General features: G+C 37.7%; 1 protein-coding gene and 1 non-coding gene across 23 annotated transcripts in view; both read left to right on the forward strand.

Annotated features, from left to right (window-relative positions):
- The window catches only part of Nrcam (neuronal cell adhesion molecule), a 278315-nt gene that overhangs the window by 223900 nt on the left and 29327 nt on the right, over nt 1-25088 (forward strand). For 14 of the 22 annotated variants that reach the window (XM_069996201.1, XM_069996200.1, XM_069996199.1 and 11 more), the window contains 10 exons: nt 4240-4406; nt 4495-4642; nt 7086-7210; nt 7634-7663; nt 9873-9974; nt 12135-12332; nt 12412-12482; nt 13952-14177; nt 14639-14754; nt 24676-24880. In XM_069996201.1, coding sequence (XP_069852302.1) covers nt 4240-4406; nt 4495-4642; nt 7086-7210; nt 7634-7663; nt 9873-9974; nt 12135-12332; nt 12412-12482; nt 13952-14177; nt 14639-14754; nt 24676-24880 — 1388 coding nt within the window. The remainder of the gene's footprint in view (nt 1-4239; nt 4407-4494; nt 4643-7085; nt 7211-7633; nt 7664-9872; nt 9975-12134; nt 12333-12411; nt 12483-13951; nt 14178-14638; nt 14755-24675; nt 24881-25088) is intronic. The other 8 variants (XM_069996203.1, XM_069996205.1, XM_069996207.1 and 5 more) reach the window with 1 other exon arrangement.
- On the forward strand, nt 24409-24537 carry LOC138810265 (small nucleolar RNA SNORA51). Its single transcript, XR_011367072.1, has one exon. It is a non-coding gene; the product is annotated as a small nucleolar RNA SNORA51 (small nucleolar RNA).

Below are 25088 nucleotides of genomic sequence, written 5' to 3' on the forward strand. Positions count from 1 at the left end.
GATTAAAGGAAATCTTCTTAGGTCCCCACCTTAACCACCTAGAAAAGAAACACCCACAATTGTGCAGGATTCATAGTAAAGGTGTCAAGATTAACATTAAGATAATAATTGACTTTGATCTCTTCCTGATTCCTTTTACTTCTGCCATCTGATATTCATGTTTTTTCTTTCTACCCTGAATATTTTGTATTCTTACTTTCAATAATATAATTTTTAGTGGCCTTGAAGGCTCTTCCTGAAACTTTAAATCAAAATCTCTTTAAAAATGCAGCCTTTAAATAATAGTTGGCACAAATACAGCACAATTGGTAACCACACTTGTAGTACAAATATATCACAATTGTGGGAGAGAGTGTAAGAAGGATCAGGCTTTATCGACTGTTTATCACGTTTCATCACCTGTTTACTGTAAAATGGCTTATAATGTGTTTATTAAATTATGGATTTCCCATAAAATCACAATTTTAGTATTTTATATTAACCTTATTTTTAAAAATAATTTTATTAGCATATATTGGTTGTACAATGAGGTTTTGGGGTATATTTTTTTATTGTAAAAATACCGTACAGAGGGGTTACAGTTACATGAGTAAGGTAATGAGTACATTTCCTATCAAGCATTGTTACCTCCTCCTTTGTTTTTCCCCTATCATCCCTTCCCTCCCACCTCCCCAACTCCTCCCATCCCCCACAATGAGGTTTTGTGGTAACATTTCCATACATAGTCAAATTCATCCCCTCTTTCTCTCTCCCTCATCCTTCTACCTTCACCCCTTCCTAAGATAATTTCAGCAAGCTTTATTCTACTTTCACACATGCATATAAAATATTTTAGCCATACTTACCCTCCTTAATCCTCTCCATTTACCCTCCCTGCTCCCCAACAGGGCCTGCTATACATTCTTGTCACATTTCTTTAGTGAATATTAATTGTACAAAGGAATTTCACACATGTAGTTATTATACTATAGTCAGATTGGCCCCCTCTATTACTCCCTTTTCACATCCTCCCTACCCCTTTATTATTCAACAGCTTCTGATGAGTTAGCTTGTCATCCTCACACTATTTAGTTATTATTCACCTTTCGCCATTCTCCCTTGTGTTCTGCCAAACAGTTCCACATTTATAACCATGAAATACATACATACACACATGAGGAGAGAGAGACAGAGACATGTGCTCTTTGTCCTTCTGAACATGGCTTATTTCATTTAACATGATGATCTCTAAATCCATCCAGTTGTTTGTAAATGTTGTAATTTTATTCTTCTTTATATCTGAAAAGATTACTCTGACATATATATATATATATAATGTATACATATACACATGTTTTCTTTAACTATTATTCATTAGTTATATGGTATCTAGACTGCTTGCATAACTTGGCTATCGCTGGATTTGTGGTCATTTTATTTTTTAGATTTTTGAGGTTTTCTTAGTTTTTGGTGTTTGTACTAGTTTTTATTCCCACCAACAGTTCTTTTTTTCCCTAGATCCTTGCCAACATTTGTTGTTTGTGGCTATTTTGACTGGAGTGAAATGAAATCTCAATATCATTTTGATTCCCTTCATAGGCAGAGATATTATCCTTCATAATTGACTGTTCAGTTATTTGCCTATTTATCAATTATGTTTTGGATTCTTTAGAAGTTTAATTAATTGGGTTCCTTTGTATATTTTGGTTATGAAGCAATGTTAGATATGTAACTCTCATTCTGTGGGCTATCTTTATAATATAGTCTAGTGAATATTCACTTTGCTGTGAAGGAGCATTTTAATTTGATATGAACCCATTGTCAATTCTTGCTCTTATGTTCTGAGCTATTCAAGTTATATTCAGGAAGTTATTGACTATGCCTTTATGGTCCACTGTTTTCCCAATGTTTTCCTGTAGTAAATTTAAAGTTTCAAGTGTGGCATCCAGTTTGAGTAGATATTAATATAGGGTAAGAGACAGAAATCCAGTCTTACATCTTCTATGTGTGAATATCCTGTTTGCCTAGTACCATTTGTTGAAGAGATTAGACTGTCTTTTCTTCAATATTTTTGGCACATTTGTGAAAAATCAACTGGCTATCGCTCTGTGAACTTACTTCTACATCTTCTATTCTGTTCCATTAGTCTATGTGTCTGTTTTTGTACCAGTACCATGTTGGTACTATGGCTGTGTAGTAAAGTTAGAAGTCAGTTATTAAGATAACTCCAAAGTTGCTCCTTTTGCTTTGGCTATTCAACATTTTTTGTACTTCCATATGAATTTTAGGATTAACTTTCCTGCCTCTGAGGAATTTCATTGGAATTTTCCTGGGGCACACATTAAATATATAGAGTGCTTTTTTTTTGGAGTCTAGCCACTTTTGCAGTGTTGATTCTGTTCATCCTTAGGAAGTCTTGGCTTCTTCTAGTATCTTCTTCAATTTGCTGTTGACTTATAATTTTTTACTGTAGAGATAATATCCTTAGTTAAATTAATTTCTAAGTATATTTTATATGGTATTGGGATTGGGATTATTTTCATAATTTATTTCCCAGTCTGTTCATTGTGTATAGAAAAGCTGCTGGGTTTTATATATTGATTTTATATCCAGCTACATTCCTGAAAATGTTTATCATACCTAGAAGATTTTTTTTGGTGGAATCTTCAGGGACTTTTTAGTCTATAATCATATTATCTATAATATAGTTTGTATAGTTCTATCTCTTTCTTTTCTGTTTTAATCTCTCTTACTCCTTTTTTTTGCCTGATTGTTCTTTCTAGGAATTCGAGCACTATGTTGAATAAGGAAATCCTTGTCTTGTTCCTGATTTTAAACAGAGGAAATGGTTTTAGTTTGTTTTTTTAAATTTAATGTACTATTACCAAAGGTTTTAGTGTATGCAACATTTATTCTATTGAGGTCCATTCCTTCTATTCCTTGTTTCTACAGAGCTTTCATTATACAAAGATGCTGAGTGTTGTCAAGCCTTATCTGCATCCATTGAGATAATGTAGTTTTTGTCCTTGATCTTGTTTATTTAGACATGATAAAGGTAGAGTTAGCAAGCTAACACACTTTTGTGTTAAAATTCATTTATCTATATATGATAAAGGTAGAATTAGCAAGCTGACACATCATTTGTGTTAAAAATACATAGAGTCTTCTGAAAAGGACTTTTTAGAAGTGCAATTATAAGGTCTATGTGTGACATATGATATAGGAAAAAGGGAGTTGTAAGAAATGAAAGATTCCATGCCAGAATGTTAGATGACACTCTCCGATATGACTATGGTTTGCATGTGTGGTTTACTCAACAGGTTGTGTTAGATGGTGGACATACAGTCCTTATTTGAAACATCTACTTTTTCTAGATGTTTAGACTGTATCGAAAGAAAAGATAGCAAATAATACATTATTTAGATGTCCTTTGATTAAAGTTCATCATGAAATTTTGTCTCCTGGAAATAGAATGATGAAACCACTTCTCTTAGAAATTCACACTGTAAAAGTTACGTTAAGTGAAGTAAGTCATGCCCAGAGAGACAGAGGACCCATGTTTTCTCTCCTGTGTGGAAGCTAGAATTAGTTTATAAATGTATACATAAACACTTTGTGGTTATATGCAAGTGTATTAACTGAAATATGGCATTTGCACGGGAGAATTAATACAATTCCTTGGAAAGGCTTAACTCACAGTCCCACAAAATGAATATCAGGAAATGAGTGCTCCAAGTGGGGGGGGGGGAGTTCAAAGAGAGAGGGGTAGATAAATGAAGAAAGGAAAGGGGGAAAATACAGTTATAAAATATAATACATATCCTACAAAAATTGAGAAATTTGATGGAGGTGGAAGGTTTGGAGGAATTGGGGACAGTGATGAAAGGGGTGACATTGATCAAGATGCATTGTTTTCATAAACTGATTTGCTTAATGGTAACTCCTTTGTACAACTACTTGAAGATTTAAAAATAATTAAAGTTCTTTAATTTTTAAAAGAAATTCACACTATATTCATCAGCATAATTCGATATTCTTATATTATTGAATTGCCCAATTATCGAATTGCCCATATCTTGTCTTTAATTTTCCCTTGACATTTTATGTCATGGGAAGCATTCAATGTGCTTGTGCATATTCTGAATATATTTGTATTCGATACTTTACCACAGATTGTGATCTTGTTGACTTTGAACATAGCAAGTTATGACTAACTTAAACTTGAGATGTGTTTTATTCTCATTGTGGTTATTTCTTCAGGTTTAAAGGAGCTAAAGGAAGGGCTCTTCATGAAGACATTTATATTTTGCATGAAAATGGAACCCTGGAAATCCCTGTGGCACAGAAGGATAGTACGGGAACGTACACGTGTGTTGCAAGAAATAAATTGGGCATGGCAAAGAATGAAGTTCACTTAGAAATCAAAGGTAAGGCCAAGATAGTGAATTGTTTCAAGTCTTTTGTGACTGAACAGATTCTCCAGATTTGCCAATAGATAACAACTTTGAATTTCAGATCCCACGAGGATCATTAAACAGCCTGAATATGCAATTGTGCAAAGGGGGAGCACTGTGTCCTTTGAATGCAAAGTGAAACATGATCACACCTTAATCCCTACTGTCATGTGGCTGAAGGACAATGGTGAGCTGCCCAGTGATGAAAGGTATTTGAAGACAATTTCTGTCCTTTTTTTCTTCATTCTCTCTGTGAGCTGCTCTTGACCCCCAGGGTTTATTGTGTAGTGACTTAATGGTGATGTTTTTAGTTTCTGCAGTCTACAACCTGCAAAATAAAGAGATTTGTATTTTTTGCCTACAATGAATTATTCAGACCTAAAAAGGTATTGAGTGATTGAAATAAGACTCTGAGAATGTTGGCCTATCATTGTGTGTTAGTCTCCTGTATAATTTGGGATGGCTTTGGACAGCATCCATTGTTTTGTACCTTTCTGGAGCAGTGAAGTCTCTCACAAGATGTGTTCATTCCCATTCTACAAATACATAGAAATATAATCTCCTTAATTATCAGAGTGCATCTAAATCCTATCCAGCATTTCAAAGGAATCTAGTTTTTTACTTGGGTAGTGAGTTTTCTTTTCACTTTACTTGATGTACAAAGAAAAACAAGTGAAACATTTTAAAGAGCCTGAACATGTTACAATGGTTTAGCTTTGAATGGAAGAAAGGTCAGGACATTTTCCAGCTAAGGCAGGACCTAGATTCGGCAGAGTAAACATGCTAAGTGTTGAGCTCGATGTGTGACTTCAGATGCGAAATCAGCTCCAGCACTGTCCCTGCTTCAAGGAGCACAATGGTATGGAGGGAATTGTGCTGTGGTTTTGCTTTCAACTTTCAACCTACACTTGCTCAAGTGGTGTCTTGTGGCTTGTTTGTCGTGCCCCCAAAGAACTTTCTGGTCTCTTTTCCCCTCTAAAGCACCTAGAGTTCCCATCTAGTTCAGTGCTTCAACTGGTTTTGTTTTTTGTACTGAGGTTTGAACTCAGCGCCTTCCTTGCACTTGACACTCTACCACTTAAGCCATGCTTCCATCCCCTTTTGCTTTACTTTTCAGTTAAGATCTTATGTTTTTACTTGGGTCATCCTTGACTGCAATCCTAGCATTTACACCTCTGTGTAGTTTGAATGACAGATACATATACTATATCCAGCTTGTTTGTTGAGATTAAGCCTGATGATATTTATGAAGCATAACTAAAACGATACTGAAGGCAGGTGCTAGTGGTTCCTGCCTATAATCCTAACTACTCAGGAGGTTGAGATCTAAGGATTGTTGTTAGAAGTCAGCCTGGTCAGGAAACTCTGTGAGACTCTTAACTACAAATAACCACCAAAAATCTGGAAGTGGAGCTGTGGTTTAAGTGGTAGAGCACTAGCCTTGAGCAAATAATCTCAGGGACATTGTCTAGCCTCTGAATTCAAGGCCTATGACTGGTAAGCAAGCACGTACATGTACACACACGTGCGTGTACACACACACAGTTGAATCCTTTTTTAAATTTTTTATTTTATTGTAAAGATGTGTACAAAGTGATTATAGTTGTATGAGTGAGATAATGAGTACATTTCTTGTTGGACATTGTTACCTTTGTTTTTCTGCTACTATCCCTTTCCTCCCTAACCTCCCTCACTCCTCCCCTTTTGACTTTGACCCATGAAGCAATTTTTTTATTCCCACAACAAAACCTTGAGTAGAGATTGTTGATCTGTACTGTTCATTGCATTTACTTTCTCCTGGGAGAGAATTTTTGCAGTGAATAATAAATTATTTTAAACTAGATACTTTAATAGACATTGACCAGAATGAGTGGTTTTCAGACATTTGTTAACATCAGAAACCTGAGTAGTGAGGATAACTATGTAGTTATCTTCTCCTCACTTCAGAATATACATGGGGACTTTTATTAACTTTAAAATATCTTTTAAATTGACCCAAAGTGATGTATATCTTTATGGGGTGAGGGTAGAGAAAATTTCAAAGAATTCTGGCCAACAAATTCTAACATCTACATATGAAATGTGTACATATAATATCATACCATTCCTTATGAAAAGACATTATTTTTACTTGTTAATATAAAAGAAATTAAATGTCTCTTATTTTTAATTGTGAGAATACCGTACAGAGGAGTTACAATTACATGGGCAAGATAAGGAGTACATTTCTTATCAAGCATTATTGCCTCCTCGTTGTTTCCCCTTCCCATCCCTTAAGATGAAAAAAAAACCTACCCTGATCTGATCAATATCACACATATCTAATTATTACACTGTACCCCCTAAATTTGTACAATTAAAATAATAAATATAATCAACAAATTTAAAAATGAAAGTTCCAATGAATCCATGTATCTGGTTAAAAAAATTATATTCACTATCCTTACTAACCCAAGATTCTGATTCATTCTAATTGCACTCTGACTTTAAACATTATTAAAGTAGAACATCATCTATTAGGATGTGTACTCCATTTTTCTGAATTGGATAATGTTGATCATCTTTCTTCTGTGGCAAGTTCACATCAGCAAGGCTGTTGTGGGATATGGTTGGATGTACATTTCAGCTGCTCTGAATGTGTTGCATCCACAGGTTCACTGTTGACAAGGACCACTTGGTGGTCACAGATGTGGATGATAGAGATGGTGGGACCTATACATGTGTGGCCAACACAACACTGGACAAGGTTTCTGCTAGTGCTGTGCTCAGCGTTGTTGGTAAGAACTTGAGCAAGTATAACCAGCCAGCTTTCCTGGAGGAGCTGGAGAAGATAATTTGTTAACATTAAGTTATTTGTGATAGTTTTGTAACAATAACATAGATGAGTCAATCCCAATTTTTTTTCTTCTTTTTAAAAGATGTCTTTGAGGTAATCACTTCAGTGTAAATGTGCTCCATTCAAACTGGGTAAAATGGTAGATTTGTACATTAGTGACATTTTTATAAGAAAATTGGGGGAGATATATACTTTATTGTAAAACTTAAGAGCTTTTGTATCTTTAGACTGTTACTGCCTTTTTAGCCTCACAGCTAAGCATGGGGATTAATTTTATAAGTATGTGCAGTCTTTGTCTTCTTGTGCTATCTTGTATCTTTCATTACTAATTGATTAAAATCCTTTATATTAATGTCCTTTCTAGCTCCTACTCCAACTCCAGCTCCCATTTACGGTAAACTAATATGAGTCTTCTTTCTCTATTTTCTGTTAGTTTCACAGTTGCAAAAAAAAGTTACTGTTTCCTCTTTATCACCTCACTGTGTTTCTTTAAGGAAAAGGGCTATTGTTCCTCATGTCCTGTCCCTCATTTACCACAGTATATCATTGCTTCATTACACATATAGAAATTCTCACTGAGCTTATTTCCAGCTGTTTCTAAATGGTTCTCATACTGTCAAAAAATCATTCCATTTGATAAAAGTCTGTCTTTAACATAGTTTCCTCATGAAGTGGCACAGTGGCTTATTACAGCCTATAATTTACCAAAAAATGACTTTTAGATCAATTCCACAGGATTTTCTTTGATCTACTAAAATTTGTTTGGGAAAAGTAAATGACATTTGAGTATTATATTTTCCAAGAAATTTCTAAAGGGGGGAAGGCAATGGGGTTGAATAGGGCTTGAACTCAAGGACTCACACTGTCATTAGGCTTTTTCTGCTCAAGGCTGGCCCTCTACCACTTGAGATAACATTTCATTATATAGTCCAAGTTGGACTCAAATTCAAGATTCTCTTATTTTGCCTCCAAAGTGCTTGGATTACAGGCATGTGCTGGGCCAAAAAGAGAAAAAAAAAGCATGTTTAAAACAACATTTGACTTGTATGTAAGAGGAAACAGGTTGTGTGTGTTTTTTTTTCAAAAAGATAAATCACTAACAAAGGCAATAAAAAGAAGGGGCACATCCATGTCATGTCACTTTTCTGAGCCTGGAAAATAAATCAGAAATGATTTCCAGAAATTTCTTTGTTAGAGAAATCATCTGACCATGCATTGGTGTTTCACGCCTGAAATCCTAGCTACTCAGGAGGCTAAGATCTGAGGATCATGGTTCAAAGCCAGCCTGGGCATGAAAGTACGTGAGACTCATATCTCTAACAAACCACAAGAGAACTGGAAGTGGCACTATGGCTCAAGTGGTAGAGCACTAGCCTTGAGCCGAAGAGCTGAGGGACAGCACCCAGGCTCAGAGTTTAAGCCCCACCACTGAGAAAAAAAAGGAGAGAGAAATCATCAGTACTCAGCACATAAGCACAAAAGTTAATTTTGTGACATAATCTTAACTAGATTTTACACGATTATTACCAATTATTCTGTGTAATACCTAGTCTTTACAGGAATTTACTGTTTATTTATAGGCATTATCTGTTACTAATGAAAAAAAGAAGAGTCCATATGTATATATGGCCTCTAGTCCCCCAAGAGCCAGGGAGATATATCCAGAAGCAACATCAGAAAAAAAGTTCATGGTATCTGAATGTCAGAACCCCATTCGATGTGTCAGCCTAGTATTTGAAAGTTATGTTTGTCCTAACAGGTGTCTGAGAGTAAGCCCACCTAAAACCTGTCTACCTTTAAAAGTACAAATATCCCCAAGCACAGTGTTTCACACCTATAATACTAGCTACCCAGGAGATGGAGATTAGGAAGATCACAGTTTAAGGCCAGCCAGGGCAAAATATTTTCAAGACACCATCTCTACCAATAGAAACCAGAGTGTGATGATACATTCCTGTCATCCTAGCTTTGGGGGAAGCATAAATAAAAGAATCACTGTCCAAACTGGCCCAGGCATGAGTATGAGATCCTATTCAAAAACTAATAAAAGCAAAAAGGTCCAAGGCTATGACTTAGTGATAGAACAATACCTGTCTAGTGTAAGGCCCTGAGTTTAAACCCTAGTACTGCCACAGGAAAAAAAAGAAGAAAGATTTTTTTCATAAACCCCCCAATTTACCATCAACATGTTTTAGAAAGAATATTTGAATGTCCTTTAAATCATATGTTTCATTTGCCTATATTTGTGTTTCAGCATTTGCTATTCTGCTTTGCATGCATTCATATTGAAGTTTTGGTTATTTTTGTGTTTGGTTTGTTTACAACATACACTGGGAATGCTGGTGAACCATGTATGTCTACTTCACTGGGTTGGCTACTGATGAGTTTCTTTCATTTGAAAAGCACGAGGAGAACCCCTGGGTGGGCTGACATGGGTGTGCACGTGTGTTCTGCAGCCTCCGTTCCTTCCATTTCATTTCTAGTGCATGCTCACTGATCATTAAGTGTGCTGTGTCTCTAAGAGATCTTCTCTGTGAATAATGGCATAAAGAAAGCAGGACCTCTTAAAAACAGACAGTTAACCATATGTGTTTTGTCTACAGATGTCCCAAATCCTCCCATTGATTTAGAGTTAACAAATCAACTTGACAAAAGCGTTCAACTGACCTGGACCCCAGGCGATGACAACAATAGCCCTATTACAAGTATGTGGTGTTAGTCACTTTACCACAAATGAAATTATTGGCCATTTTTGAAGCAATGTTTTTCACAATACAAACAAAGGTATTTATTGGCATTCTTTGCTTCATTACTGACAGGACCAAAATATTAACTTCTGTCTGCCTGCAGAGATGGAGTTAGTTTTGGTTATAGTTTCTGATACAGGACACTAATTGCTGAAGTTGATTATTAAGCAAATACATTGTCATTTGTGTTTTAAGTCTTTAAGCATGTGTTAAATGTCAACTACAGTAGGAAGATGCATCTTAAGTTAGTCATGTACCCTATCCATTACATCTGGGAGGAGAGAATAGGGGAGTAAGCTCTGAAAGGCAGCCCACACATTAGAAGTAAAGAAATTTTCAAGCTCACAGATGAAAACACACACACACAAACGCACACACACATGCATGCATACATGCATGCCTGTGCACACAAGCATGTACAAAAACAAAAAACTGAGTCTCGGGTCCATTACTTCTAACGTAGGTCTCTTTCTTTTCACTGTTCCTGCTACAAAGTACCTCTTCAGCAATGACAGCTCCTCACCTTAATGACATAAGCTGAGGGAATAAAATCAGATGAGGGACTAGGCCATACAGATACTGGAGCGCTAAGTAAGTTTATCTTAGCAGTAATCTTAGAAGTTTTATTGTAAAACTAAAGAGATGCTTGCTGGGCATTGGTGGCTCACACCTGTAAACCTAGCTACTCAGGAGGCTGAGATCTGAGGATTGCAGTTCAAAGCCAGCCTGGGCAGGAAAGTCCATGAGACTCCACCAGAAAACCGAAAGTGGCGCTGTGGCTCAAGCAGTAGAGTGCTCACCTTGAGCTGAAGAGCTGAGGGATAGCGCCCAAGCCCAGAGTTCAAGCCCCACGACCGACAAAAAACAAAACAAAACTTAAAGTGATGCTTAAAAGAGCAAGATTTTAACTTCAGTATCCCTACCGGTGGGGGAGAAGATCAGCTTCATTTTGGATGATATTCAGTATACTTAGCAGAACTATCAGCTATCTAAGTGTGTGTGTCAGGGAATAGGTCAAGGCTGCAGGTATCAATATGAAGATCATCCAAAGATGAGACTAGACATGGCCAGCAAAGAAATGGAGGCTGAAGGGAGAACTCCAGGAACCTTGCTTGGACTATTACACTATGCAGTATGTCTAGTTCGTTTTTGTATTTATGGTTTGCATCATAGACATATGATACATAGTAGATACTGAATATCTAAATAGCTATTTGTACATGGGTTCAACATATACAGACTAAAAACTTTTATTAAATACAGAAGGTATGACCTAGGACTCTCATCTTCTCCTAACTTCTGATTGCTAGCTCCTCTGGCCACATCAGTGGATGTATATACTCTGAGAGTAAATAGCTGTACATTCAATTGCATATGGTATAGTATCTCTTCTATACAAATGTAGCATCCAGTACAGACTATTCTATATCCTGCTTGGTTTCACTTAACAATGCATCTAGAAATCATTCTATTTCAGCCCCGCTTATTTATAATAGACACAGAGTATTCCACTGTGTGGATGGGGCATATTTGGTGTAATCAGTATCCTATTTGGTAGACAGTTAGCTTCTTTGCAATTAGGTTGCTTCATTTGCAAACCATGTGGCAATATTGGTTCTTTTTCTTGTATCTTTGAACCATATATACGAGCATGCTTCCTCAAAATGAATTGCTAAAAATAGTTTCTCAAAATCTGTGTATTATAGTGTTTGGGTGTTTTTTCTAGTGTCCTATATGGAAGCTGTACCAGTTCATATTTCCTATAAAGCCAGATATTTCTTTTTCCCCAACCACAAAAAGAGTTTAAGCCTTTGATCACTACCAGTTTAGTGAAAAATGTCATCCTAATGTTTATTTTATCTCTTCCCTATTATCAAATATTGGCCATCTTCTCATATATTTAAATTTATCCTCAGGATAGATGGTTCCATTCTAAATGGTTTGAATTAAGTTATCAAACTTCACATTTTTGTCAAAGAATACCAAATATTATTGTGTGTGTTGAAGGACGGCGGGTAATGAGAGAGAGCTCCAAAATCAAAGTTTTAATATGTAGCTGCTACATGTGCCTGAGCTGACTGAATTTGCTGCTTTGTGTTTGTGGTGTGTTGTGATCAGAATTCATCATCGAATACGAAGATACAATGCACGAGGCAGGGCTGTGGCACCACCAAGCTGAAGTTTCTGGGACACAGACCACAGCCCAACTGAAGCTGTCGCCTTATGTGAACTATTCCTTCCGAGTAACAGCAGTGAACAACATCGGCCAGAGCTTACCAAGTGAGGCATCCGAACAGTATTTCACAAAAGCCGCAGGTAAAGTGTGAAATAAATTAGAAAACTCTTAACAGTCTCTGCAAAGGACCAAAGTTTACACATATGTGTCTACTTCCAGAACCAGATAAAAATCCCACAGAGGTGGAAGGACTTGGATCAGAACCAGATAATTTGGTGATTACGTGGAAGGTAAACTATACAGCCTTCAACTTCTCAGGGTTTTGTTGTTGTTGTTGTTTTTTAAAGAAGAAAGAAAGAAAAAGTTGGCTTAATTGATATGCACATAAAAATACCATTTCATTCATTTCCAAGAGAAAAATTATATGTCAGTATGAAGCAGTATTTTTAAACACTTGATCTGTAGTGGAAAAGTGAATGGGTTCAAATCCTAGCTCTGCTTCTCATAGTGTCATTCTAAGCCAGTTGTCGAACATCTGCTGGGCATCTAAATGATGGGAGTAATAGAAATACCAGCTTCATAAGCTTAAAAAAATTATTGCATTTAAGACTTGGAAAAAATTATATTAAGTGAAGTAAGCCAGGCCCAAAAAAACTTAGGTCCCATGGTTTCCCTTATATGCAATAACTAGTATATGTCTGAGTCAAACAGAAAAGGTCAGATAAGTTGATGATAGGGAAATGAACCCTAAGATATGTATTCAAATGTTTTTTTCTTTCAGGTGATTGTTTCTAACACATTTATGAGATTATTTCTTTGTTGCTTTGTATGTCCCTCCCCCATGGTATAACCCCTGCTTTTACTGTATTTGAGCTTGGTATAATTTGTGGAGGGGAAGGGAAAAAACAAATCGTTTAAATAGGGATACAGGTGGATCCATTGCAGCAATAAGATGTACAAGTCGTTATGTGGAAAAACAAACTTTACAACTTTGGTGGGGGGGGGGAGGATTGGGTGGGGGGCGAGGGGAGGATGGGAAGGGATGGGAATGGGAAACAAAGGAGGCTACAATTCTTGATAAGAAATGTACTCATTATCTTGCCCATGTAATTGTAACCCCTCTGTACAGTATTTTCACAATAAAAAAATAAAAATTAAAAAAAATTTTAAAAAAGAATTATTGCATTTAAAACATCTAGACTAATGCCTAATGTGTATGTACTCAAAATATGCCAGCTAATGTTCTCCCCTGCAAGACTTGGAAAACTTGTACAATTTTTAAACCTATTACATGGATTTATACATGAATACTTATATGTACACCTATATGTATGTGCTTTATATACTTACATACATACATGCATACATGATAGAATGTTAGATTAAATTGTTTCTTAATCAAAAAGAAAATAGCTTATAAATTTCAGTCCTCAAGTAAAATGGATAATGATGTACAAATAGGAATATATAAATAATCTGGATAACTGAAATGATTTAAGATACCCACACTTCACTGTGGAGCCAGACTTTGAAAGGTATTTACTGTTTTACAGTAGTAATTTGCAACCTTTGAAATGTTGATTCCACACATGCTTTGAATCTCTTCACACCTGGAAAATAAATAAATAAATATTCCCTAAAGAAAATGGCTAATAGCTTGTATGTTAGTGTCTCAACACTTATTTTTCTATAGGCTTGAGAGCTGGGTCTGATGTTCCTGTAAATGATTATATGTCTGTCTGCTTGGTTTCTCTTATAGCCCTTGAATGGGTTTGAATCAAATGGGCCAGGCCTTCAGTACAAAGTGAGCTGGCGCCAGAAAGATGGTGATGATGAATGGACATCTGTACTTGTGGCAAACGTATCCAAATATATTGTCTCAGGCACACCAACCTTTGTCCCATACCTGATCAAAGTTCAGGCCCTGAATGATGTGGGCTTTGCTCCAGAGCCAGCTGAAGTCATGGGACATTCTGGAGAAGACCGTAAGTGTGTCACACGGTTTCCTTCCCACTTTTCCATCCCAGTAGATCCATCACATTGACTACAAACCAAGGGTTTGGCAGGACAGATACCAGTCATTCTGCTTCACTTCTTTGAATTTAAACAGTCCTCTATGTAAGATATGGAGGTTCAGAAACAGGATTATAGCCCAATAATGGAGAGCTTACCTGGCTTGTGCAAGGTCCTGCATTCAATCCCCAGTGCATCAGAATGAGAGGGGGGATGCTTTCATAATATGAAAGAAGTTACATCAAAACAACTCGTTCTCATTATGTCTAATGACCAAATAACAACAGCAAAAACCAAATGTTAACAATCCATGTAGGATTTTGTGAACTATGCCAAGACCTGCTGCATGTCAAAATCATTAGAGATAGTGATATTTTGCATGAAATTCAGAAAGAACATTAACACCTCTACTCTCTTCCTGTTCTTTCCCTAGTCCCGATGGTGGCTCCCGGGAATGTGCATGTAAATGTGGTAAACAGTACCTTGGCTGAGGTCCACTGGGACCCAGTACCACTGAAAAGTATCCGAGGACACCTACAAGGCTATCGAGTAAGTGCAGGGAGGCATTTGTGTCCTTCCCTCCATAACAAGGCATGGCAAAGGCCATGCCAAACATAAGGTCGGTTAGCTCGTAAATCTGCTCATAAATTAGGAACTCAAGATTCTTTTAACAAAATGCTGATAAGAATACAGGGTGGCCGGGCGCCGGTGGCTCACGCCTGTAATCCTAGCTACTCAGGAGGCTGAGATCTGAGAATCGCGGTTCAAAGCCAGCCCGGGCAGGAAAGACCGTGAGACTCCTATCTCCAATAAAACCACTAGAAAACCGGAAGTGGCGCTGTAGCTCAAGTGGTAGAGCGCTCGCCTTGAGCTGAAGAGCTGAGGGACAGCGCCCAAGCCCAGAGTTCAAGCCCCATGACCGACAAAAAAAAAAAAAAAAGAATACAGGGTGACCCATTTTAACAACGAGGTGTACAGGACACTATGTTGAAAACAAACTTTACTACTTTGCCAAGAGGTAGGGGGGAGGGGAGGTGGGGGGTGAAGAAGGAGGTGGAGGGGGAGGAGTTGGGAAGGTCTAGAGGAAAGGAATGGTAGGGGAAAAACAAAGGAGGGGGTAACAATGCTCAATAGGAAATGGACTCATTATCTTGCTCATGTAACTGTAAACCCTCTGTACAGTATCTTTTCTATATGTGTATACACACACACACACACACACACACACACACACACACACACACACACACACACACACACACACACACACATATGAATTCTTCTATTTTTCCAGGCAGGATCACAAAAGATTAAAAAAAACAAGGCAGATAACGTTAACATGAATTCTCATTCAGCCAAAATGGGGAAAAATCTGTTTTTCAACTTTTTTCCACAGTTGATTGAACATTCTGCCAACTAAATAATATTTTTATGAAATGAGGAAAACCTGATTTTAAAAAATATAGGATATAACAAACTGAACTTAGTTTTGTAGCAGTATGGATTACATCTTTTGAACATGCAAAATTATACTAGTAATAACTTGGGTGTTTTCAAATAATTCAAATTATTTAAGACCTGTATTCTTACCTGAGTTATTCTTTTTCTTTTTTTTTGGGGGGGGGGGGGTGGGGGTCCGGTCATGGGGCCTGAACTCTGGGCCTGGGTGCTGTCCCTCAGGTCTTCAGCTCAAGGCTAGCACTCTACCACTTGAGCCACAGCACCACTTCTGGCTTTTTTCTTTTTGCTTATGTGGTGTTGAGGAATCGAACCCATGGCCTCAGGCATACAAGGCAAGTGCTCTACCACTTAACCAACTTCCCAGCCCCTGAGTTGTTCTTATAAAACTAATTATCTTTGTTCTTGAAGAGCACAGAAGGACTGATTCAAAATTTTTATTGGTAGGCAGCTAAAGTCTCAATCTCTCTCTCTCTCTCTCTCTCTCTCTCTCTCTCTCTCTCTCTCTCTCTCTCTCTCTCTCTCTCACACACACACACACACACACACACACACACACACACTACTTTGATCAAGCACTGCCACCACCTAGAGGACAGTTTTGGGTTTTTTTTAGAAAGTCAGTTGTTTTCTTTTTTAAAAAAATAAGTTTTTTATTGTGAAAATACTGTACAAAGGGGTTACAATCACATGGGCAAGGTAATGAGTACATTTTTAATCAAGCATTGTTGCCTCATCATTTGTTTTTACTCTACCATCCCTTCCCTCCCATCTCTACGACTACATTTTCCCCGTCCCTCCTTCCCCCTCCCCCCCAGCCTAAATTGTAAAGTTCGTTTTTCAACAAAGCGTCTTATACATCTCATTGTTGCAATGGGTCAAACTGTATCCCTATTTAAACAATTTGTTTTTTCCCTTCCACTTCCCAAATTATACCAACATCAAATACAGTGAAAACAGGAGTTATACCAGCTGGGAGGGACATACAAAGCAACAAAAAATCACATGGTACCTTATAAATACGTTAGAAACAATAGCAAGAAAGAAAAAAAACCACTTGTGTCCTTATCTTGGGGTTCATTTTGCTTAACATCATCTTATCTGACCTTTTCTGCTTGTCTCAGATATATACTAGTTATTGTAAATAAGGGAAATCATGGAACCTGTGTTTCGTTGGGCCTGGCTTACTTCACTTAATATAATTTTTTCTAAGTCTTTCCATTTCCTATTAAATGGGGCAATGAATGTCATTCTTTCTGATGGAGGCAAAGAATTCCATTGTGTATATATACCACATTTTCTTGATCCATTCATCAACTGAGGAGCATCTGGGTTGGTTCCACATATCTTAGCTATGGTAAATAATGCTGCAATAAACATATTTGTGCTGGTAACTTTATTATGGTATTGTTTGTGATCATTTAGGTAAATGCCCAAAAGTGGGATTGCTATGTAGTCTTTTAAGGAACCTCCATACTACTTTCCAAAGTGGTTGAACAAGTTTACACTCCCACCAACAATTCAGTAAGGTTCCCTTCTGTCCACATCCCCTCTAGCATCTGTTGTTATTAGAGTTCTTGATTATAGCCATTCTATCTCAATGTTGTTTTGATTTGTATTTCTTTTATGGCTAGAGAGGTTGAACATTTCTTCATGTGTCTATTGGCCATTCTTACTTCCTCTTCAGAGAATTTTCTCTTTAAGTCTTTAGCCCACTTATTTATTGGGCAGTTGTTTCTTTGAAGATTTGTTGTTGGGGGATTTAATTTTTTGAGTTCCAAACATATTTTAGATATGAGACCCTTGTTCCTTGTATGGCTAGTGAAATCTTCTCCCAATCTGTGGGCTTTCTATTGATCTTGCTAGCTATGTCTTTTGCCATGCAGAAGTTCTGCAGCTTCATGCAATCCCATTTGTCCAACCTTTCTTTGATTTGTTGTATTTCTGGGTCTCTATTAAGAAAATTTCGGCCTGAGCCAAGGAGACCTAGGGTTTCTCCTATTCCATCATGTAATGTTTTCAGAGTGTCTGCTTTGACTCCAAGGTCTTTTATCCATTTGGAGTTGATTCTGGTGCAGGGTGATATATAAGGATCTAGCTTAAGTTTTCTACATGTAGTTAACCAATTTTGCCAGCACCATTTACTGAAGAGGTTGTCTTTCTTCCATTCTATTTTTTTAGCTCCCTTATCAAAGATTAGGTGGCTATAGATCTTGTGGATTCATTTCTGGGTTTTCAATTCTATTCCATTGGTCCTGAGGTCTCTTCTTGTGCCAGTACCAAGCTGTTTTGATTACTATGGCTTTGTAGTAGAGTTTGAAATTTGGTATTGATATTCCTCCAGCATTGTTCTTTCTGTTCTTTCTTTCTTTCGGGGTCTTTTATTGTTCCATATGAATTTGCCTCTTCTATTTTCTTGAAGAATGAGGTTGGAATATTGATAGGTATTGCATTGAATTTGTAGATAGCCTTGGGAAGTATTGCCATTTTCACAAGGTTGATCCTTCCAATCCAGGAGCCTGGGAGGTTTTGCCATTTTTTAAGTTCTGTGTTGATTTCCTTTTTCAAGATTTTAAAGTTTTCATCATAGAGGTCCTTCACTTCTTTGGTTAAGTTAATTCCTAGGTATTTTTTTTGTGGGGCTATTACAAATGGAGTTGCTTTCCTGATTTCTTCTCATTGTTGACATACAGAAAAGCCATTGATTTTTGAGGGTTAATTTTGTACCCTGCTACTTTGACAGAGATTCGAATCAGCTCAAGTAATTTGGGAGTGGAATCTGTGGGATTCTTTTTTTTTTTTTTTTGGTCCAGTCGTGGGGCCTGAACTCTGGGCCTGGGCACTGTCCCTCAGCTCTTCAGCTCAAGGCTAGCGCTCTACCACTTGAGCCACAGCAGCACCACTCCCGGCTTTTTTCTTTTTGCTTATGTGGTGCTGAGGAATCGAACCCAGGGCCTCATGCATGCAAGGCAAGCACTCTACCACTGAGCCACCTTCCCAGCCCCCATGTGGGATTCTTTAAATACAAGTTCATGTCATCTGCAAAGAGGGAGAGTTTTACTTCATCTTTCCCTATTTCGATCCCCTTTATGTTTGCATCTTGTCTTATTGCTGTAGCTAGGCATTCTAATAATAAATTTAATAGAAGTGGAGAGAGTGGACATCCTTGTCTCATTCCTGAGTTTAGAGGAAATGGCTTTAGTTTTTCACCATGAAGTATAATGCTGGCTGTAGTTTTGTCATATACAGCCTTTATTGTAATGAGGAATGTTGCATGGATTTCTAGTTTTTCCAGAGCCTTCATCATAAAGGGGTGTTGGATCTTGTCAAATGCTTTTTCTGCATCTATTGAGATAACCATGTGGTTCTTATCCTTGCTCTTATTGATGTGATTAATTATGTTAATTGATTTGCGTATATTGAACCATCCCTGAAATGAATCCTGTTTGAGAGTGGTGTATGATTTTTTGGATGAATTGTTGAAGTCAATTGGCCAAAATTTTGTTGAGAAGTTTTGCATTAATGTTCATCAAAGAAATGGGTCTATAGTTCTCTTTCTTTGATGAGTCCCTGCCTGGTTTGGGGATGAGGGTATGATGGCATCATAGAAAGAGTTCAGTAGTGAACTTTCGCTTTCAATTTCATTGAAGAGTTGAAGGAGTATTGGTGTGAATTCTGCTTTGAAGGCCTTATAGAATTCTGCTATAAATCCATCCAGTCTTGAGCTTTTCTGAGATGTGAGGTCTCCTATTGCTGTTTCTATTTCAATGCTTGATATGGCCCTGTTAAGTTGGTTTAACTCATCTTAGTTTAGTTTTGGCATGTCAATATTTGCTAGGAAATTATCCATTTCTTCCATGTTCTCAAATTTATTAGCATAAAGATTTGAGAAGTATTCCCTTATAATGTTCTGAATCTTGGTTGTTTCTATGGTGATGTTTCCATGCTCATCTCTGAGTTTGTTTATTTGGGTGTGTTCTCTTCTTTTTCTGATACCATTTGCTAATTTTTTTAATTTTGTTAATTTTTTCGAAGAACCAACTCTGTCTTGTTGATTCTTTCTATTTTTTATTCTAATTCATTTATTCTGATCTAATTTTAATTATTTCTTTCCATCTACTGGATTGGCATTTAGCTTGCTGGTCTTTTTCAAGGAGGTTCAGATGTCTCATTAAATGGTTGGTTTCAGATCTCTCCAATTTGTTGACATAGGAACTCAGAGCTATAAACTTGCCTCTGAGTACTGCCTTTGCTGTGTCCCTGAGAAGCTGGTAATTTGTGTGTTCATTTTTGTTGAATATCATAAACCTTTGAATTTCCTTTCTAATCTCTTCCATGACTCACTGGAGATTCAACAGTGTGTTGTTCAGCCTCCATGTGTTACAGGACTTTCTTTGGTGGCTTTTGGTGTTGAGTTCTAATTTTATTCCCTTGTGGTCTGAGACAATTCAGGGCATAACTTCAATGTTTCTGAATTTGGACAAGTTTGCTTTGTGAACTAAACTGTGGTCTATTTTGGAAAATGTTCTGTATGCTGCTGAGAAAAACATGTATTCTGATGCTGCTGGGTGAAATATCTGGTAGATGTCTGTTAAATCTAGTTGATCTATGCAGTTGTTTAGATCTGTGGTTTCTCTGTTGAGTTTTTTTTTGTTTTGTTTTGTTTTGTTTTGGGGTCCAGTAGTGGGGCCTGAACTCTGGGCCTGGGCACTGTACCTCAGCTCTTCATCTCAAGGCTAGTGCTCTACCACTTGAGCCACAGCGCCACTTTTGGCTTTTTTCTTTTTGCTTATGTGGTGCTGAGGAATCGAACCCAGGGCCTCAGGCATGCAAGGCAAGCGCTCTACCACTGAGCCACCTCCCCAGCCCTCTTTTGAGTTTTTGTTGAGTTGATCTATCTAGTGGGGATAGTGATGTGTCAAAGTCCCAACAATTAATGTCTTTGGATTTATGTGAGATTTGAGGGAAATTAGTGTTTCTTGGATGAATTTGGGTGCTCCGTTTTTTGGTGAATAGATATTTAGAATTGTGATATCTTCCTGAAGGAGAGATTTCTTAATTAGTATGTAGCGACCTTCTTTATCTCTTCTCACTAATTTTAATTTGAAGTCTATTTTATCAGATATTAGGATTGCAACTCCCACCTGTTTATGGGGGCCATTTGCTTGGTAGATTTTAGTCCAGCCTTTCACTTTCAGAATATGTTTGTTCTTGAAGGCAGCAGATGGAAGGATCTTGCTTTTTAATCCAACTAGATAGTCTAAGTTGCTTAATTGGAGAGTTTAGTCTATTAATGTTGAGAGTTAGGACTGAGAGGTGTTTGGTAGTTCCTGCCATGTTATCCACCTTCTTGGGGGCTGGGACAGCTGGGTTCTTCCTATGGTTCTTGAATTCTCAGTTTGGGTGTGGTTTCCTGGCCTTTATTGTGGTCTTGTTGGTTTTCTATGCGTAGGACATCTTTAAGTATCTTCTGTAGGGATGGTTTGATGGAGATATAATGTTTCAGTTTTTCTTTGCTATGGAAGGTTTTTATTTGACCTTCTGTTATGAAGGAGAGTTTACCTGGGTACAGCATTCTTGGTTGTTTTTGTTTTGGGCATGGCATACATCATTCCAGGCTCTTCTTGCTTTAATTGTCTCTGCTGAGAAATCTGAGTTTATTCTAATTGGTTTCCTTTTATAGGTGATTGATATTTTTCTCCTTGACAGCTTTAAGGATCCTTTCCTTGGTCTGGATTGATCCTATGCAGATTATAATGTGATGGTGGGATGTCCTGTTCTGGTCTGGTCTATTTGGGGTTCTAAAAGCTTCTTGTATCTGAATAGGCCTATCTTTTTGCATGTTTGGGAAGTTCTGTGCTAGGATCCTGTTAAATAAATTTCCTAGACTGTTAGCTTCTGTTTTTTAGGTGCTCCTCTACACCCATTATCCTCAGATTAGGCCTTCTGCTGGTGTCTTCCAAATATTGAATAGATCTATCATATTTCTTGGATTTGTCTTGGATAGTTGTATGTTCTTTCTCTATAATATCTAGACTATCTTCTTCAATCCCCGAGATTCAATCTTCTGCATGGTCTAACCTACTGTCAAGATTTTCTACCTTGTTTTTTATTACCTTTCCTTCTAATAGGTCGGCTTTGATGGCTCCAAATTCTTTGTTGGAGCTTTGTTTTAGATCTTGTATGAACTTCTTTACTTCCTTAATTTGGTGTTCAGGGTTTATTCTCAAATCACTTAGTTGATTAGTTATGGTTTCCTTGGACTCCCTTTCCTTCTGACAGGCTCCATTCAGCATTCCCTTTGTGCCCATTGTGGTCTCCCTGGATTTCTTCAGCTGTCTGTTTATGGATTCCATGAATGCCTCTACTGATCTTTGTCTATTCTGATCCCACTTTCACAATTCTGTATTACTCTTTGATTAGCTTCCTCATACTCATGCAATTCCTGTATTTTTCTTTGACTGTTCCCAGCCTGCTCACTCAATTCCTGTCTTTCTCTTTGACTGTTCTCAGCCTCTCACACAATTTTTGAGTACCTTCCTCATGCTTAGGAGATTCCTGTAGTAATTTTTGGTTAGCCTCATCATGCTTGTGAAGTTCCTGTATTAATCTATGGTTTGCCTCATCTCACTCCCTATCACGCTTGCACTGACTCCTTTGCAGGTTTTCAATCTTTTCATTCACCATGTTTACCATTAGTGTTTGTAGAGCTTTTTGGGAACTCTCCTCTGGATTATTCATTAACTGTTCCATCACCTGATTATCCTGAGCAGGAGCTGAGATACCAGGACTTGTCATTTTTCTTGTGTTTCTCTGGCTTGTTCTGCCAATTTGGTATGAAAGTAACACCAATTTTGTGCTGGAACACTATATTAAGGCAAGCATCAACCAGAGTCCTGTAGTTGCAGTCAAAATGGCTACAGATACAATATAGTTCAACGATACAATCTGTTCAACGTTACAATCTATTCAACATTAAACAACTGTGGATTAATGGGCTAAGAACATCCAAGAGGGATTCAGCAAACCAGAAATTATTAGGTTTAAGGAGAATTGTGGGGAAAAATAGGATTAGAGGGATGTGGAAAGGTGAAAGGACAGTGAATTTAACCAAATCCTAACTCAGAGAGGGAAATGGATAGGACAGAATGATAGGAGAGACATTTTTTTTAAAAAAAAGAAAAAAAATGGAAAAACAAAAATTTAAATTTAAAAAAGAAACACAAAAATTATGTAAGTATAAAAAATGATATTGAGAGAAGGAAAGGATAGGATGAGAGGAGAAGAAAGATAAAAAGGAAAAATGAAAAAATAAAAAATAAAAATTCTTAAAATTGGCATACTTGAAAGTTATATAGGTATAAAGAAATAATACTACTATTAAAGAAGTGAAGCCTAAGAGATTGTGAATTGAGTTTCTGGATTAAGTATGTACACAATGAGGGATAAAGTCTAATAATTAACATCAGGTATATATCTGAGTGGTGGTTAATTGGAGAAAAGAGTCTCATGAGCTTTCCTGCCTGGGCTGGCTTTGAACTATGATCCTCAGATTCAGCCTTCTGAGTAGCTAGGATTACAGGTGAAAGCCATTGGCACTCAGCTTAATACAAAATTTTGATTGAGTGATGGCTTGTCTTAGTGGAAAAGCCCACTTTGGGGGAAAAAACCACTCAGCAAGTTATAGGAACGGTTCTTCTGTTCATAGAATAATAATAATCAAAGTTACTTAGGAGGCTGAGATTTTGGGATTGCAGTTCGAAGCCAGCCAGGCAGAAAAGTCCTTAAGACTATTATCTCTAATAAACTACTCAGGAAAACCAGAAGCATCACTGTGGCTTAAGTGGTAGAGTGTTAGCCTTGAGCACAAAGAGGCCTAGGGACCATGCCCAGGCCCTGATTTCAAAGCCTCAAGACTGGCAAAAGAAAAAAAAAGAAATAATTATAATAAAAGCCTTGGCTGGGAAGGTGGCTCAGTGGTAGAGTGCTTGCCTTGCATGCATGAGCCCTGGGTTCGATTCCTCAGCACCACATAAGCAGAAAAAGCTGGACATGGCACTGTGGCTCATGTGGAAAAGCGCTGGCTTTGAGCTGAGGAGCTGAGGGACAGCTCTCAGGCCCACAGTTCAGGCCCACGACCAACAACAACAACAAAAAGCCTTACTGTGGTTTTTAGAATTAAGCTGTATGTTATATGTAGATAACTCTGGAAAAGTATGTAAACACTGGTTATTTTTAAGAATGTTTAATACAAGTAAAATACTTAAATCACTTTCATTGTAATCTTTTCCTCATTCTCTGAAGAGAACCATATGAGTCTTTTGTATGCTTCATTGTTTATTTTACTCATAATCCACCAGCAAAATAGTACAACTCAGCTATGTTATAGAGTCACTCTTTACTTAGTTTCTTCATTTTCTGAAGCTTCTATCCCTCTTGCCTCACAATCCATATTCATTAGTTTTATACTGGTTTTCCTTTTTCTTTTCTTTTTTGTGCCAGTCCTGGAGCTTGAATTCAGGGCCTGAGTGCTGTTGCTGAACTTTTTTGCTCAAGGCTAGCACTCTGCCACTTGAGCCACAGCTCCACTTCAGCTTTTTGGTGGTTAACTGCAGATTAAGAATCTCACAGACTTTCCTGCCCTGGTTTTAAACCATGATCCTCAGATCTCAGCCTCCTGACTAGCTAGGATTACAGGTGAGCCACTGACACCTAGCTACTAGTTTTGTTATAAATTGTAACAGGAGCCTCTTGTGCTTACCACAAGATGTGTTCTTACACTGACTATATAGAAATAAGGCAAATCAAACCTATCCCATGCACACCTCAGCCCAGACCCAGTTCCTTGTCTATATTGAGAATGGGGAGACATGGGGCGGGGGGGGGGGGTAAAAAATAAATTGTAACAGGACAAAGTTCTGGAAAAACTTTAGTAGCTTTAGTTTTGTGAGCATGAGGAATCTTTTTTGCTCCCTATGCATCCCTGACTTTTGTCTCATCTTGCCATTTCAGATTTACTACTGGAAAGCCCAGAGTTCATCCAGAAGAGACAAGCGTCACATTGAGAAAAAGATCCTCACCTTCCAGGGCAGCAAGACGCATGGCATGCTGCCTGGGCTGGAGCCCTTTAGCCACTATGCGCTCAATGTCCGAGTGGTCAACGGGAAAGGGGAGGGCCCGGCCAGCCCTGATAGAGTCTTCCACACTCCAGAAGGAGGTACAGAAGGGACATGCCTCTGAGACTCAGGAGCTTCTGGCATGGCCTGCGAGGGCCTCCTAAAAAAAAAAAAATACGTGGAAACCAAATGGAATTTTTCCCCTAAATGAATACAGCACACCCAAAACTAGCAAAATACCACTCATAGCTTGCTTGAGGGCACATGGAAAGCTTCAAAATTCAAAATGCTGCCCCAGAAATTTTCCCT

This window comes from Dipodomys merriami, unplaced genomic scaffold, assembly GCF_024711535.1.
Source record: "Dipodomys merriami isolate MVZ:Mamm:240054 unplaced genomic scaffold, mDipMer1.0.p SCAF_5, whole genome shotgun sequence".
Classification (NCBI taxonomy): domain Eukaryota; kingdom Metazoa; phylum Chordata; class Mammalia; order Rodentia; family Heteromyidae; genus Dipodomys; species Dipodomys merriami.